Raw genomic sequence first — 18,153 nt, forward strand, 5'->3', positions numbered from 1 at the left:
AGTATTGGCTTATGGTGGACTACAGCTCAGATGACATTGTTGACTCTGAAGAAACAGAATGAAATTTGAGCTGGCTGCAGACGGTGTTGCTAAATTGCTATGTTTATAGGAAAACAGCACGCACAGTCAATGTTTTTTTCGTTGTTGAGATGAAATTGTGAACAATGCGAACAAGAAACCACCAAAGGTCATCGAGAGAGCTGTAATTTGTTTTTTTTTTTTTTCTTTTTCATATTGAGAATGGGGAGATCATGAAATATTTTCGTGTCAGCCCAGTTTTTTCTGTTTAGTTCTGGGAACAAACAACATTAAGCTTTAATGTAGTTTGCAAAAGGTGAACAGAAGTAGTTCCTCTTATAGCACAGTAGGTTGGTTCCCCTCAACAATTAGTTTTTTTTTTTTTTTTTTACGACCTTAAAAGAAGTGTATACGTTTATGTAAATACGCACGTAAACGTACGTTATACGTATGTTTAAAACATAGGCTGTTTAAGTTGTAGGCGATACACAAAATACTTCCTCTCTCTCGGGTGCTATTCGACTCTGAAAAAAACGTTAGGGACTGTTTCAGAGGCCATACTTTACAGTTTCCCCTTTCTCTGTGGATACCATTTCCCTTCCTCAAATTACTGGTATTGAAGCACTCACTCAAAAATACCTGTGGTTAAGAGGTTTAGTGAAGTCCAACTGTGTTTTGCAGACTGAATTATATCTCCTCTAGTCATGACCTGCTGGTAGTCTACACTCTGCTCTATTCTATGCACTCTGTGCACTGAAAAATACTCTAAATACTCATTTACATCTGTTAGCAACAAAGAGATTTTTTGTTGTCTGTTGTTGTCTGTAGTTTTATAATCTGCTTTTTTACAGTTTGACCGGTAAGGTCAAACAGTGTCATGTCAGCTTATCATTCGCAACCACATTGGTGTGGGGAAGGGATTGTGTACCACATGTTGTTATCTGAGGGATTTGGTTAATCAATTCAGCTACAGCTCTCGTCCTGTGGTTTGGATTTATGTATTGATAATTTCATTTTTTTTCTGAGAAGAGCAGAATGTCATACAACATGGCACTTTTAAAAAAAAAAAAAAACGTGTCATTTCTTGTTTACTTCAGTTCTTGTGCTGAAGTGGCATTTGTGTATCGAAGTGGCTCAGTTGTGTATCGAAGGAGCAGTCTATGTATTTTAATGAGACCTGTTTTTTCTGTTTGTATTGTGCATAGTGTGCAGATATTGGTTTATTGATCATCTGTGCAGATGGTCCCTTGAAATTCAGCTCATATTGTTTGTGGGCTGTATTTATTAGAGAGTCTCTCTTTTTTAGACCTAATTTGAACAAATAGCATTGAACTTGAAATGGACACAGAGGTGTAACAGTTAGCATCACAGGTACCCCCGTGGGCCGTGATCTAGATTTTTGTTGTCTTGTTTGTTTGTACACATCTTAACAGACCAGTCTTTCTTTTGCACAGTACATCTGCACTCGTTCACAAAACATCAGGTCTTACTAATATTCTGTTCTCATTTCTGATTCAGAGATCATATTTTATCATGAGTTTTCTACACACACACAGGAATCACTCATTGTGAAAGGGGAACAGAGCTGGGTACTGCTGCTCTGGATTTTCCCGTAAAACCTCTGTGTTCCAAAGCGTGATTGAGAAAACACAAATGCTACTGAAAAAATGTATGAAATTTTGGCCTCGCAGAGCGGTCGAAACTAACTTTTTACGTATTCGTGTTTCAAATGGAGTTTTGGGAGTCTCGTCGTCGGTGCATCAAAACACATTTCCGCGAGGGATAAGCTTTCCGTAAAAAAAACAAACAAAAAAAAACAGACGAGAGGAGCTTGAAAGTTGGCCTTTCACAGAATGACTCATGTGTAGCACACTAATGCTCTTTAACATATCTGTATGCGTTCTGTGGTCTGACTTAGATTTACTGTGAATTAGTGAGATCTCGCTGCGGCGCTTGTAGCTTGTTTGGTTTTATGACACAGACTAAGATTTAAAATGCAAACAAGTCCCTGGCGCCTTAACGTCTCCGCCGACCAAAACATTTGTTTATGCCGGTTTAGTTGAATGAAGTTTTCCTAAAACCCATCTATTTCTGGGGTCTCAGTTTGACGTGAAAAACGTCTTTTTTGCCTTTATAAAAGTGTTGGATTTCAAAATGCATTTGTTTGTGTGTCTAGATTTGAACGCTTTTTTTTTTTTTATAAATATTTAAATGTGCTCAGTTAGGCAGTTTGACGGAGGATCGAAACAGTGGATCTGTTTCTGTATCAGCGTAGTGGAGCAGTGACAATATTCACGATTAGAACAATCATATTAAGCATAATTGAAATGCCCTCTTTCTCTGATGCGTGATCTGAATTGTCCATGTGTTTTGTTGACGGTCTTTATTTATTTATTTGTTTGTTTATTTCAGTGTCTGTGTGCAGCAGTGTCAGTCCCTACCACGAAGTGATGCGGATGGAAAGGCGCTTGCGTTCGGCGTCGGAAGGGGCCGGGGGCCCGAGGCTGCACCTCAGCCTGAGAGAGCCCAACTCGGTGGAGAGCAACACCCTGGCCAAACAGAGAACCAACTCATCCTCCTCCAAGATGGGCAGTCTGGTAGGTGATCTGGGGGGGGGAGCCACGGCATGGTATAAAGCCGTCTGGCTTAGGCCTTGCTTGGATTAGGCGCTCGCAGAGGGGATAAAACCACAGTTCTTAATTGAACAGGCAAATCCTCCTCGGCCGACCGCGCCACGACGGCTCGCCCGTGGCCGGAGCCGCCTGTCCGTCATCTCTTTTTTTTTTTTTTTTTTTTTTTGAGGAAGTGGTACTCGCGATAGCACCCTCCCTTTTAAAACGGTTTGTTTACACGCGCTTTGATAGAGCTCTTTATCACAGAACGGTGACACAACCCGGGCACGTCAATGCGAAGTACCGCAGTTCAAACACGTTAAGCTAACCGAAGCTTTGATAAGAGGTTTTAAGTTTTGGGCAGACATTTAAAGTGGATTGGGTGACATAATGGTAGGTTTGAGAGAAACCGCGTTTCATTTAGTCTCTCCATTCATTGTATGGGTTTTTTTTTTTTTTTTTTTGTTAACCTGTGAAAGTAATCATTATCTCAAGCAGGGTTGGGATCAGATCAAGAGATGGTTCCTTTTATTGATTGACAAGTCATGAGAAATTGCGGGCGATTTAATAAATTGCGTTTTCTCTTAAAGTGACATGTTTTTAATGGAATTTAGGTCGAGCCTTATGCCTAATAAAAGATTCACAAGATTCTGCCTGTGCTAATGACAAGTAGCTCTTTTCCCAGCACGCTGAAGTTTTTTTTTTTTTCTCTGTGCTTTCCTCTGCTGTGTAGTGGAGAGTCCTTCTCCATGTTCTCCTTTGAGTGCTCTTTTCAATCTGATTAATCAGAGAAGACACTCCAAGTGAGTCTCATATCGTTTAATAACTGAAGTGTTGGCCAGAGATGATTTTCCTGTGAAGCAGTTGCAAAATGGCTCTCTGAATGATAAATGTGGTCCAAAACGCTAGGGGGGGAGAGAACAGCGAGAGTATTAGATTTAGTTGAAGCTGACAAGGCTTTCAAAATTAAGAACCGAGCCGGTCAGTTATTGCTCTGTGGTAAAAAAAAAAAGAAAAGGAAAAGAAAAAAAAATGTCCTACTGAAATGACACAAGTCCCTTGGCACACACGCGGTGACTCAGTTATTGTTCATGTGTGTAATTGTCTGAAGAATGAACACCTGTGCAGTTTTGTGCCAGGCACGCACAAAAGAAAACATTTCCCAAATATCTCACAAGAGAGCTGGCCAAACGTCTACATCCTGTAGTATTGTGCCGGTACGCGAGAGGAAGTCGGCTTTTGATTCAGGATCCAGCGTGAGTGCATCTGTAGTGTCAAGAAAAGTGGAAACTGTGGAAGCGGATGGTGTCAAATGCAGGAAGAGGCACTGGAAAATTGTCCGCAATTGTCGTTGTATTGTGTTACATAGCTTTTTTAAAACAGGGGCTGCCGTAGTTGTTGTAATAAACGAATGCATTCAACAAACGATTGTAGAATTTTGTTCTTATGCTAAGTTACTACTTTTGAAATTGTGTTTCAAAAGCAGACATCTTTGGAAATTGCAGGATCTAACTGTGTTTGGATTCGTTGGTGCAGGAAACACGGCCTAAGTCTTGCAAGTGTGTTTTTTCATACTTGTAAATTAAATACCACAAACATTGGGACGTGTAGTTAAATGCGGTAAAAATAGGTCATGAAAACGAGATGGTTTTGTCTACACTCAGTTACTCACTTCCCTGTAGAGATGATTCACCAGAGAGTCGGTTTGGTGTGGAAGTGGTCTCTGATGGACGGTTAATCTCTTGAAAGCCAGCAACAAGATGAAGTTGGGGGGGGGGGGGGGGGGGGGTGTTGCTATGGGGCAGCATCTTTCACAGGAGAAACAGCTCTAAAGGCATCCCGAGAGCCGGCGGCTGGTTCCTTTGATGACGCGCTGGTTGTGGTTGATTGGGACGTTCGCTTACGTTCTGTTTGGAACACTGGAAAAGCGTTTTTTTTGGTGGGGTGGGGGCTGCCTCTTTGACCGTAGCCTCTTGTTCAACGGTATCATCGGCCTTCATCTGCGGTTGACGGCTAAGCTCAAAGTTGAACCGGAGATTGATGTCGCCAATGTGGACGGCCCGTGCTGTCAAATGGCCCGTGCTTTGTAAATATGAAAAGCCAGTTTGATTGATAGGATCATTTTTGCCACAAAGCTTTGCGTCTGTTGCACCGCCGCTTGTCTCGCGTGTTCGGCTCATCGACAGACTTTGACGCTCGTTTAATTTATCAGCTAATTGTAATTATCTGCGTTTGACCGCACTATTAAATAGCTGTTTTCACAACTCCAGACTACTACAGCACAATGCGGTGCAAAGCTTGTTTTTCTTTTTTTTTTTTTGTCTAGTTTTATTTGTACATTTCAGTTTTGTACTTTTAATTCAGCGCTGTTGTAAATTAGTTTCAGATTCTTCATCCTTGGTAAAAGGGTGTTGGATCGGAACGACGTTGTATGGGATAATTGAACATTCATTTCTCTAGTTAATTTCCTCAGTAGACTACCCTTTGAATACAGAAGAGTTTTGACTGCAGATCGGCATCTGGAAAATAGAACTGTCCTGCAATGCAAATTGACAGCATAATTATTGGACTGATAAGGCAGAAGATGCTAATGCTCAAACTCTGTTTCTCAGATGCGAGAGGCTAGGCTTAAAATAAAAAAAAAAAAAGCTAGTCTCATGCACAAACTTGCTAGACAATTTTCGTAGACTTGAACTGTCAGTCTTTTGGGCAGCACAGCCAAACAACACAACCAGGGTATGATTATTTCTCTAGTGACTTACAGAGGGTTTCAGTAATTTCAGATGGCTTTAATGTTGGTCGGTCATTTTAGTCACCGGTTTGTATTTGTTGAACAAACTAACGTTTCTGAGTTCCTCTGGCCCATAACTCATTTGACTGCGTACAGCCTGCGTAGCACATGCAACGCACAGTTTTCACCTGTTTGGATATGCTAGCAGTTTTATTACTTGCGGTGTCTGTATTTCTTTTACTCAATACGCAAATGCGACTGTGTATGTAATGTAATGCTAGCAATCTACTTAGGCTGAGTTTCTATAGCTTCACCTATGGAATAAAACCTTTTTTTTTTCCCTCAAAAGGTGTTTTGCGCCGTGTAGCGGCGTGTTTAATGGCCGCGTAGCATCTGCTTCTGCGTGGCCTTAGAAATCCAATATTTAAGACTTGACTGAGGCCCGGAAAGACAGTTCAATTATGAATGAAGCTTTTCATAAAATCTCATATTGTGTTAGTTAACAGTTTATGACGGTCGAGCAGCCGGCAGAATCCCAAAATAACGTGTTGTGCAATCGCCGCAGCATAACAAGCATTGGAAAAAGGCAGAAAATGTACTAATTACCCTAGAATTTCAAAAATGCAAGAACAACTAATTACCACAGCGCTGAATTTGCTTCGCTACTTACTGCCTTTTCTCGGGTAATTGTCTACTTGGCCTCAACATATTTCTGTTCTGTTTGGTTCAAGGATACCTGTAATTGTGTGAGATTACGGTTTGGCAAAATTGTTCAGTGAAAATGTCACCCCTTAAATTGTTGTGAGATTCACTCTGCCGCATTTTGAGAAGAATGCAGCTCTCGTAACTTGGTGCCATGTTGTAATGCGGTCATAACGTGCACTGAAGAAATGCTTGTGCCGTGATTTTAGGATTTTAAGTCACTGATTGGATGACTGTTATTTTGAAGGGAGGCGAACAAGCTCTGTTTATACCTTTCCACAATCTTGGGAGTTCATTACAAGACGCTCTTTTGCGTTTCCCCTTTTTTTTTGGGTGGCTAGTGCTTGCTCGTTAGCTCTGATTTTGATCCTTCTTCATTTTAATAAACCTCTGTTGTCAGAAACCAAGAAAGTAAAATAATGAATTCTTAAATGGCCTATGGCTCAAATCATGATTTATTTAAATGTGAAAATCCTGTATCTGTTTGAATATTTAATTATTGAATATTTAATATCAAATAAATAATATTAAATATTTCATCCCCATTGAATCGTAGTCTACATCCTCTTGCCGTGCTTCCTAACACAAAGGGTAATTAGAAAAGTTAATACGATATCAGCAGTCTTTTATGCAACTTTTCTGTAACTTTTAACCCCCCCCCCCCTTCCTCCCCTAGTGAAATGGTTCACACGCGTACCCAACAGATTGACAGCTAGACGTATGTCTTGACTCTGAATGATTGTGACCTGTCTGACATGAACCGCTGCCTGCTGATTTAATGCCAAAATCGTGTAACTCTCCATTTGACATAAAAGTAGAAAATCAATAGGGGCGTCTAGAGGAGGGGGGTGGTGGGTGTTGGGGGGGGGGGGGGGGTTCTGAGAGAGAGACACACACACACAAAATGCCACATCTGCTGTCACCTCTTGAATCGTGTCATATCAAAAACATTATGATTGGTTGGACTACCATATTGGCAGTCTCTGCTGAAAAGCAAGGTTTGAAGGGGGCATTATCGGTCTGTCCTGCTTGACTGTTTGTATATTAGACAAGAAAATGCCTTTATAGTCTAGCGCTTCAAAATGTCACGTACTTACTATTCAGTAGAGAATTCCAGCGCTCTCTGTGCCTGTGTCCTGGAATTGATGTGTCAGTCTGGGTTTTGTTTCAGTAATACGTTCAACTAAATGTCTACAAAGTTTGGAAACTTATTGGCTGATGAAAGTTGCTTCGAGTTACTTTTATTTTTATGATTATCGCTTTTTTTTGTTTTGTTTTGTTTTGTTTTGTTTTTTACCACTCTGAAAGACCAGCCTTGGGGGACTGGAATCCCGCAGAATTATACCCTAGACTTCTAATTAGACTCTGATTTCTACATAGGAAATAGGTGAGTGCGCTCTCCACACAATCAGCAATTAATAGTTGGTTGAAATTAAAGCTGCAGGAATTTGGCCCTCATGGACCTGAGCTTTCCACCTCTTAATCCATCCAGTCAGAAGCCTGCGTGGTCCTCCTTTGTCTTATTTTAAGGCAAGATTAGTCCTTTTCTTTGAGGGCTTACACTTGACTACATGGCATTTCACCTCCTCTGACCATGAGCTTAGTGCGATTTGAAGGAATGCTGTTCAATGTAATGGTCACTAGATGGCAGCATATCACTTCAGAAAGCTTGAACGTGCTTTTACTGAGTGGTTTTCTTTTTAACTGAACGCTTCAGCTACTAAGCTGTACCTGTTGTTTGAATGCTTTATCTGATAGGAGATTTCATTTGAAATGAATAGTTAGTATATGCCTCACACTCCAGAAGAAGGCTGGTAAATATTGCTGCATATCTGGTGTTAATTTGGACGTCATACCCAGCGCTCATGCTGACCACAGAGGTTTTATTTTGCAGGATGTGCTGAACAATCTTGGCTCCTCTGAGCTCGATGAGGATGACCTAATGCTGGACCTGGACCTCTCCGATGACCAGCGACACCGGCATGGTATGCACTTAACACACACACACACGCACGCACAGAGTGTTGTTATTCATTGTCCATCATTAAACTGAAGAGTGCAGGAGAAAACTCACCAAAACCAGTTTTTCACAAAATTGACTGTTATCGAACTGCATTATTCTGTTGTTGTGTCACCCTCAGAGAAACTGTGTGGACAAGGGCCAGTTGTTTTTTGAAACTGATTTTTAGAGGAGATAAGATACAAGGTCCATTAAATGCTCCTTGTTGTTATCTCCAGCAGATGAGAAATCAGACAAGTCTTAAAAAAAAAAAATGTTTTAATAGCTCCCTCTGAAAACAAGAAAGCTAAGTCAATTTATGCATGCAACAGCTACAGGGCTTAGTCTGGTCAGATTTCATTTCCCCAAGTATCACGCTCGTTCTGGAGAGCTTGAATCAGCACAATCAGGAATTTCACTTAAACATAAACCTATGTCTGACTCTCAGGATTGAAAAAAAAAAAAAAACTCGAGTTGTCGTTGTTTGCCGCTACTGCGTGCGAAAAAAAAAAAATTTACGTGACAAATTTCATAAACACTTTTGCTTATGCTAGAGATTATTTGTACTTTTAGCCATAAACTTTTCCTCAGAAAAGTGATTTATCAGACCCATAAGCAAAGTAACAGGGAGTCCCTTTGCTTTTACACACAGTGGACTAACTAAAATGGACTAAATTCTCTTACCTGTTATCTGGCATGTGTGTTTCAGTCCAAGAATGAAAATAGGAACGCTACCTGAGTTGCAAATTTAATTTATATTTTCAGGGCCTCAGCATGAAAAGACGGACAGTGCCATCATGCAGAGTAATCACACAGATTAATGTAATAATTATAACGCTTGCTAAAATGTCCACTAATGCACCTCAAACCGTACAAATTGATAGCTGATAATAGCAAAAAAAAAAAAAAACCAAACCAAAGAAGAAAAACCACTTAACTGCAGTGCTTTTGAGAGCTTCCTCCTGTTTATGATGTCTCTCTGTCTTGCTGGGTTTTATTTTAGTTTCGAGAGAGAACTCCAGCCAGTCCCTGGCCTCCTGCCTCAACCTGCTTCACTCCCCCATGGAGCCGACGGCGGAGCGAACCCTGAGAGACCCCACCCACAGGTGACCCGTCTATCTCTTGTCCTCTGTCTCGTCGTCCGCCCGTCCACGCCTCGCCTCACGTCACGTCGACGCGTGACACACGCCCGTCGCTGTTTCAAATGAGAGATAATTAAACGTGACCGCTGCCACCGGTTAATAAAACGAAATCCCACTGAAATCCTTATATAGCAGCCCAAGGCATGACATTTTATTTGAAGCAGTATATATATATGTGTGTGTGTGTGTGTGTGTATGTGTGTGTGTGTGTGCGTGTAGATCATGCTTTTTTTCCTTATGCGTTCAGAAGGGTTTTGAAACGTTTTTATGTTTTTGAACACCGCGGAAAAGTTGACGCGTCTGATAATGATAAGGACGGCGTTTGAATGTGTAGGCCCAGCGTCGTCGCCCGTTGGGTAATATAGCATTATCCCTCGGTTCGCGTCACGATGCTGCCGTCCTAACCCCTGGTAATGAGATGCTGATTTACTCGGTTGGCACTGCCTGCCCCGGCAGCGCTAATGGATTCGCTAAATTTACAGAGGAAACAGCTTCTTAACTGCGTTAGATTTTAGAATCGCTCTTTTTTTCCTCTAAATCTTTTAGGACCGGAGGGTTCTCTTGTGACGTTCATTTAAAGAGGTCCTTTTGACTTGCCCGTATTCCCTTTATGTGTCGTTACTTCTGCAGCTGTCAAGACTGGTCTGAGATGGCACTTTGGTCTTGACGTGATGATACCACAACGCTTTGGAAACCCACTGATGGTTGTGTCAGGGCTAAAGTACACAGCGCTTCTTGAATCTCGTCTCAAATCTGCTCACATCAAATCACATTCGAGTGCCCACATCTTTATTTATCACTCCTCAGCATTTGGCTTCTCTGGCGCAAGCCAGCTAGTCATCTGCACTAAATATTAAGCATAAAGCATTAACGGATCTAGTTAATCTCATCTTTAACTAATCTTATGACTAACAAGTCACAAGCATGTGAATCCATATTAAACACTGCACTACTACTGCTCCCTGTCAGGTTTTTCACATTACCAAAATGTAGTTATTCTCTTATAACATTGTCAAATCTTTGTACTCAAAACTCAGAAAATGTCGTGTGACAAACCATTTGAATACATAGAGCGCTCTGTGCTGACAATACAGGTCAGCTCTGTCTCAATAGCAGAGTCATTCATAACTCAGCATAGTCCCCCGTGTACTGAAACAAATTATATTAATCTGGAAATTAGCCTAGATTTGAAATTCTCTCTCTCTCTCTTTTTTTTAAGGCTTTTAATTATTTGAAAATTATGAGAAGAAGGATTATACTTGGTATTTTTTTTTAAGCTCATAAAATGTGTGTTTGTCAGAAAGGTCAATCCGTCAAATGCATTTTATCATTGCGGTTTTATTTAGTCCCATGGTACATAATGTATATGCCCTTATTATAATATTGGGGGTTAAAAAGTGTTTAGTTGTGACTGAACAAGGGTTTGCCAGCTCATTTCAACCTTGACAGAGGCAACCGCAATATTTGTAGTGCTATTCCAAACTCATAAATCACACAGAGACATAAAAGCTGGGAATAAACAAAGTATGATGGATGTCTCAACGCTGAATGCACGAGCGTGGTGCAGATTTGAAAAGGCAGCCTCCAAATGCTACGCGAGTGAAATTTACCTCGCTCCGATCAACTTGTTTGGATTATTAGCACTGATTCGTTAACGTGGGGGAATTTTTCCTTATGTGAGTTGCCTTTAACACCCGAAACCTTTTAAACGGGGAAAAATAACCACAATGTCCGATGTCCGCGTTGACTTAGTCACGTTTTGCTTTTATGCATGATCACTAATAGAATAATACATTTGTATTTTGTCATATATCTACTGTTCTATCAGTTGAATGTTTTTGAAAAGCCACCCAGCATTCTGCAACCATTTTCTCTCTCATCCATATTAACGTCCTTGCATTCCTCTGTCCTGTGACAATGTGATGTGGTCTTGATTGACAAGGATTTGTATACTGTCATTGTTGCATTCGGTTATGGATTTTACACCACTCATAACTCATTTTTGTGAAGCGTAATTATTTGTCACAAGGCGTCCCATAAGTCTGGAAGACGTTGCAAAACATTTTTTTTCTGGGCTGGAAGTTAACTAGCGATAGGCTAAAAGAGTGAACCTCATAAATACCGTGAAGAAAAACAAGCTGGGATTTTTATGTTGTGTTTTGACGTACAAAATATTCCAATATCTGAGGGAAAATGGAAAAATGTCAAAGTTTCATAGTCTTACCAGTGAAGACCAGTCATTATACATATGTCTGGCTTAGCCTAGCATAGAGAATGTGCGACAGTGTAGAATGGGGGAAATGTAGTCTCTAATTCGCAGCACTTACCAAACAAAAGCAGTTATTATCTCAGGGCAAAAGCTGGACTGTTAGGATAGAGTATTTACCAAGTGTTGACAAGGCCCATGTGCTCCTGCTTCTGTAGTGTCTCACAGCATTGGAGAAATGGTGAGAATTGCCCCAAATCCCTCTCACACACACAACACACACACACACACACACACACACACACACACAAAAACATTTCTGTACACACATTCTCCTTTGTGGAGCTAGAGAGACAGAACTCCCAGAATTTCAGCTCATGTTATGACAGCAAGACTGCAAGAAAAACCAGATTTGAAAGAGAGGGCTTGATAATTAATTAAGTACCGTTGTCACTCTTTGCACACACATTGGCCCTTGCAATGCCGCGGAAACCGCAGTTAGTTATGGTTCAGTCAATTGTTTTCGACAGTTTTGAGAACAGAATCGGTTGTGTCTGAAAGATAAATTTGATAACTTGAGTATTAGCTGAACCTGATGTAATCTAAATGCAACTGTTGTCAGTCCCTCTTGATGTCTGTGCTGAAAAGTTGAGGAAAAGTTGACAAGAACAAAATTTTACTCGGGTGGAATCCGAACTCTGGGTGGGTAATTTGTCCAAGTTTCTCTCATCATTTAAGACACTGGAAAGCACATTTTTTCCAAGTCTTGTAAGGCCAAACATTTTTTTGGACGTCACTCACAAAATCTGAAAAGGGTATCAGCAATGTAATGTGTTCAAGGCTTGCATTAAATTGGACCACAAACCTACACTTATCCAGTCCAGTAGCGAAGAAATGTGACATTAGACATATTAGACATAATTGTCTTTTCCACGTTTTCAGCGAAAAGACTCTTGTTCCCGACAAAAGCGCGTGAGGAGTTTTACGACATCAGGTGTGAAGACCACATGTCCTTTAGGACCAGGCATGATTCAGCCTGGGGCTGTCTACACAGACTCTGGCATGCTGTGTTCTCCTTCAGCAGAGGAGTGTACGCACGGCCTTGAACTACTTTCCCGATCTTCTTTGCAAAAGTCTGCGGAGTTTACTCCGAGGATGACATTTAAGAAATTCTATTACGGAGCACAATGACAAAAGGAGTTCTAAGTAGTTTTTATTTATAGCTCACCTAAGTGGAACAGGCCTAAGGTAATATTTTTCCTCGAGAAGGTGAGCGATTGTGACTTGTATTACTCTTCGGTCTCAGACTTTGTGTTGAGATTATGATGATTTTTCTCATTCACTACTCGCGAGCGATCGCCCTTTTTGGATTCTGTTGAGTCACTGTTGCTGGCGTGGAGTCCTCTTTGTTACTCCCAGCAGGGAATCTCTCTCTCTGTCATGGATAAGCAAAGAACTGAACTCTATGGTTCAAACCAGCCCCCATATTACATTTTGTGATCAATTGTGTATCGTACAGTTTAAACTGAAGCACTGACGCAAAATGGTATATGTTTTTTTGGGAGATATCTCTTTGATGTAGGAGATTTACAGTATAAGCTATCAGTAACTAAACATGCTAAAAAAAGATATGTGTATATATATATATATCCCAATTTGATTTTTTTTTTAAATGCTTTTTTTCCACTTAATTTGGAATGATCAGTTTACTCTATTTCCAGTGCCTGCCACAGTATGACCCCTGAGTAAATCCAGGAAACTGAAGACTGGCACGCACGTCCTACGATACGTGCTAAGTCAGCCGATGTTTTCTTTTTGCCTCCCTGGCTTACAAGCGTCTCCATGGGAACGTAACGTGTTTTGAGACGCACGCTATTTCCCTCAGATTCTTCTGCAATGCTGAGACTCGCTGAAGCGTGATGATGGGGACAGTACTGTGTCCGGTTGACCCCTCTCAGAACACAGGCAAATTAACTTCTCGCGACGCCAGAACCGGCCAACAAAATCACTCAGATTTAATCTAGCAAAGCCCCGGAGATGATGGTACCTCAGTCGGACCCCTGGTGGTTCTTGGTATTCACGCCATTCGATGAATAAAAGCTCTGTTGAAACTGGGGGAAAACGTTGTTACTCTGAACAGTGATAAATAATGGCGGCCACTGGTGTAAAGTACTGTAGATAGTTTTTAGCTTGGTATTTGAGAGGTTTTGTTATATGATTTTTAGAACATATGTCTCTGTGCTTTATGGGCTCACACACTTGCCAAAAATTTTCGCAAGCATTTAGCCACAGTGACATGTTGTAACAAGTCAACATCTTGACTCATTAGAAAGAGTCATCACGCTAAAAAAATGTTACTGTGTCACCCAGTCGCCTACAGCTACCGCTTTTGTTTTTAGAATGTCGTCAACACGTTACATCACACAGACAAAGCAAAAGAAATATGCCGCTGGGCAATTCTGACAATGAGCTTAATTACCACTAATGAAAATGCTGTGCTTTTTGAGCAAGAAAAAAACAAAACAAACACAAGACAAACAAAATGAGGGCATTACGAAGGCTATCCTCAAACCAACGAATCTCGGGGATAGAAACAGTAAAATCGTAAAGCAGACGCCTGCAGGTTTGAAAGAATTGAGTTCACTGCCGCGAACAAATGGTTCCGCTTGTGTCAATACAAGCTGCGCTTTTCCTCGGGTTGCTTAAGGATGCGTGTTTCATAAAGTTAACCGATGATGTTCTTCACATCTAGGGACATTCGTTTAATAAATCTCTGTCGTATGCTGCGTTACCGCCATCCATATATTTAGCCATTCATGCACAGAGGTCATAGTTAAGAGACAGTGGCTCACCAGCTGTTTGCATACAGTGTGCTGTCGATTGGAGTGTATGGAGACGTATTGTGCGACTATGTGGACTTGTCCCTGGTGTGCTGCAGCAGTGGGCGCCTCTTGTTGCCTAGCTGCTGTTTCCTGGTTACGTCACTGCGCATCTGTGTTGGTGCACAGCTCAGAGATCCAGCAGCTGTGACTCTGCCTCCATCTCTCTGCTCCTCTCAAGTGCTCAGTCTTCCACTAGTCACGCTGTCATCCTGATGTATGCCTACTAAAACCACCGCTCGGAGAAATTGATGACAGTTAGGGGTATAAAACCTCCAGTAAGACTTTAATACTAAAGTACAAGTAAACACAGTTTGCATGTAAATGACTTTATCTGGAGTTCTTCACAAATTGATATGAGATTTCATCTCAGTCCTCATCACTGTTGTTCTAGAATACTCCCTAAAGACAATTTGAATTTGAAGGAGAACTTATGACTTGCACAGCTATACGTGCACATGGCTGGGTTATTTATGTTCATGTGTGTTTATGATTATTGTTGTTATTGATGCGTTGATTCAGGCTCAGCGTTAACTGACGTGTTTCACGAGCTTCCTCTGTTCCTCTCATCAACCTTTCATTTTATGTTCCATCGCAATGACGATGATGAAGATAACTGCCGTCATAGATGCATTACTCTGAGATGAAGGGAAACATACACGTTACTGAAGCTCTCGACGTTTTTTTTTTTTTTTTTTTTTTATTCATCAGATCCCACGACAGGCACTGCAGCATGAAAGAGAATGTGCAAAGCAAAACAGCAGAGTCTTCCCGCATGAAATTAGTATGTAATTATATATCAAAGGGAAGCACAGCAAAATACTAATGGTGATCATAATCACGATTGCTCAGAGAGCCCAATGGGAATTATGTGCTAATGGCTGAAACAGACAGAGTGTCGGGAGGAGAGCGGCCCAGCTGAGAGCTTATATTACTTTTGACAGATGCCAGCGGAAAGCACAGGTACGCTGCCGCCATACGGCATCCACTCGCACGAGTCTGAGAGAGATCGCAGGGGGCTGTCAGCCTCTCGGTGGGAAAACACCACATACGCACAAAAAGGCCTCAGACAAGGTGGTGCTATTAACATAAGGATGGCAAATGGAGGTTTGAACTCTCAAGAGGACGGGGCAGCCTCGTGATGGACATACGCTGCTGTGTGCGGGAACCTTAATACTGAGCGCAGCGCCCTGGAAAAGTACATTACTGTTGCAGTAAAAGCACACTGATCCAGGAACAAAAAAGTAAAAAAAAAAAAAAAAACTGTGGCAAAGGCTTCGGAGATGAGGCCTTATGGATTCAGTTGAGCATGTTTGGTTTGAAAGGGATTCACCACTCCAAAACACACACACACACACACACACACACACACACACACACAAAATTATTTTCGGAAAGGCGTTTTTCGCATCGGAATGAATTCGACTTCAAGCCCAAATAGGAAATAGCTCATTAACTCTAAAGCGAACGCACTGTATGTGAGTGTGTGTTGGGGTGCTTGTGTCAGAGTAACAGGCTCCTCTGGTGCCTATTCTGTTATTTCCTTCTTTGAGTTACTGCACAATATGTATCTATGCATCTATGCAGTGATTAAATACCCAGCAGCTATGGCTTTGACTCCATCTGCTCAGCTCAAGTGCTTCGTTTTGCGCTAGCCACAATACACCTGCTAGACTGGATGAATGGAGATAGCCTATTGATTGTCGTCCAGAGTACAAACATCTGGTAAGTTATTAATAGCAAACTGCCAGCACAAGTAGGAAGGATGTCGTTCATTAGCATTTACAAAAACTGCTGCCGTTCATTCATTGCAAATAGCCGATCGCTGGCCGTGTTACTCATTCATCCATAGTTTTAATTATCAGACCCCGAGTCTGTAAAACCTAGTTTTCTGTGTCTAGCTTAATTGGATTTATTTTTTTACTGTGGTTTTAGGTCTAGTGAATGCTTTCTGCACGAATGGAATAAGTAGTACAATTGACGAATAACTGCGATATTGCTGAGCTGTCTAATTCAAATAGAGCCCTTAACAGCGAGTTCAGTTGTGTCAGAGATTAATAAACTTTGATCAAACTGTAAACCTTAAATCATGTTGAAGTGACATTGGAAAATGGTGAGTGATGCAGATTACAGTTGTCGGGTAATGATGCCGCTAACTCCTGACGTAGATAATGGTCCACATACAACACAAACACAATTACGCCATCACTGACCTTACAGTAGACCACCCGCGTAACTGTGTATTTATAGAATTGGTAAACGCAGTGAGCATTGTTATGGAGCAAACCCACTTTACTTGTGATTTTTGAATGACTTCGATTGGGAAAAACCTTGTTGTTTTAAACCGCCCCATTTTAATACGTAAGCATTTGCGTTTTAGGAATATCATAAGGATACGGAAATAGAGCATTATATGATAACGCTGGAGCAGAAGTCTTTGAACATCTGCTACGCTATTTTTCAAACGTTAACAGTCTGTAATTGACTAAAACGTGTTTTCAGTATGTTTGAACAGTTGGATTGTTGAAAAGTGCAGCTGGAAACGTGTTTTCCGGTTTGTCAGTTAAAGCAATTATCTCAAGATTCCATATGACACAGGAACATTTTGTGTCATCAGCTATGTATTCTAGTTTGTTTGAGGACTTACAACCAACGTGATCTTTATAATGAAAGGAAGCTCTGTTTGAAGTTTATATCCTCAAGTAAATTGGTATTGGAACATTAACAGAGGGCAGGTATCATCATTACATTTTATACAAGATAAGCGTTTCCCTAAGCTCATAAGATTATCACTAATCATATTTGTCTGTTATAAATTAAATATCATTACCATTACAAGAATCTGTCCCACCTAGAGGAGATGTTTTAGACTATAGGTGTGGACTTAAAAAAAAAAGTGAATTTTAGTTTTATTTAACAGACTTGGAGTTTGATGTGTGAAATATTATTACATATATGAACAATTGTTAATGTCGTTAAAATGGTTATCTTGTACATCTGGACGTAGTGTTGACATGAGCGTGTGAATGAGGCCACTTTAGCATCTTAATGAAGCTTTGAGAGGTGTTAAGTTCTACAGAACACAAGCTTCTGACCTTGTGCTAAAAAGAACGTTACCACCGACAAAAATAACATTTTGGAGCCCGTAAATTAAAGCATCTCCTCCACTTATAGTTTTCTGCTATAGTTTATTGTTAAGGTTATGGTAAACCAGACCAAAAAAAAAAGTTGAAGAGATGGAAAAAAACAATTTATGATACCATCTTGTCCTCTTTTCTTGTCTTCTTTAAATACATAGTTCCAGTGCTTTTGAAAATAACGAGACTAATTAGCTTAGGAAGTGTATTTTTATTTAAAATCTAAGCAGACTTTAGACAGCTACACCGACTTTAAAAACTTCAAGGTACCTTTGAGCTAGTGTATTAAATATTTGCTCGTGTGCCCTATCCCACTCAAGGTGTCATAAATTAATCATTGCCCCTGCTGAGATTAGCTACACTTGTGTACAAGATTTTCTGCTGACGAAGCAGACGGAGGAAGGGGTTAGATGGCAGTGACTCAACTTATTTGAGTCTTTCTTTTTGCTCGTGCTTTTAATAGCAATACCTCTCTAGACCTGGTCTAAGGAAGGAGTTCAGGAGACTTCCCAACCTCCTGTTTTCAAGGTCACTTCATCAAGCCAGCATGAAGGGCTTTGAGTAAATTGTCAAGTCTAATCCTACAGCTTCTCAAAGCGTAAACAGAAATCACTAGGTGATTTCGAAAGGATGAAAGCAAATCTTTTACTTCGAGAACAGCTTGCGGTTCTAACCCATCTCAGTTCCACAGCTGAGATGATGAAGAGAACGTAGCTGAGATTGAAAG

The 18,153-nt window shown here is 40.8% G+C and overlaps 1 protein-coding gene across 1 annotated transcript in view; it reads left to right on the forward strand.

Moving 5' to 3' along the window:
- Window positions 1–18,153, forward strand: part of ccser1 (coiled-coil serine-rich protein 1) — a 52,688-nt gene that overhangs the window by 1,267 nt on the left and 33,268 nt on the right. Inside the window, exons 2-4 of the mRNA XM_030765072.1 lie at window positions 2,431–2,615; window positions 7,958–8,048; window positions 9,066–9,168. Of these exons, the coding sequence (XP_030620932.1) occupies window positions 2,431–2,615; window positions 7,958–8,048; window positions 9,066–9,168 (379 nt within the window). The remainder of the gene's footprint in view (window positions 1–2,430; window positions 2,616–7,957; window positions 8,049–9,065; window positions 9,169–18,153) is intronic.

This window comes from Chanos chanos, chromosome 1, assembly GCF_902362185.1.
Source record: "Chanos chanos chromosome 1, fChaCha1.1, whole genome shotgun sequence".
NCBI classification, from domain to species: domain Eukaryota; kingdom Metazoa; phylum Chordata; class Actinopteri; order Gonorynchiformes; family Chanidae; genus Chanos; species Chanos chanos.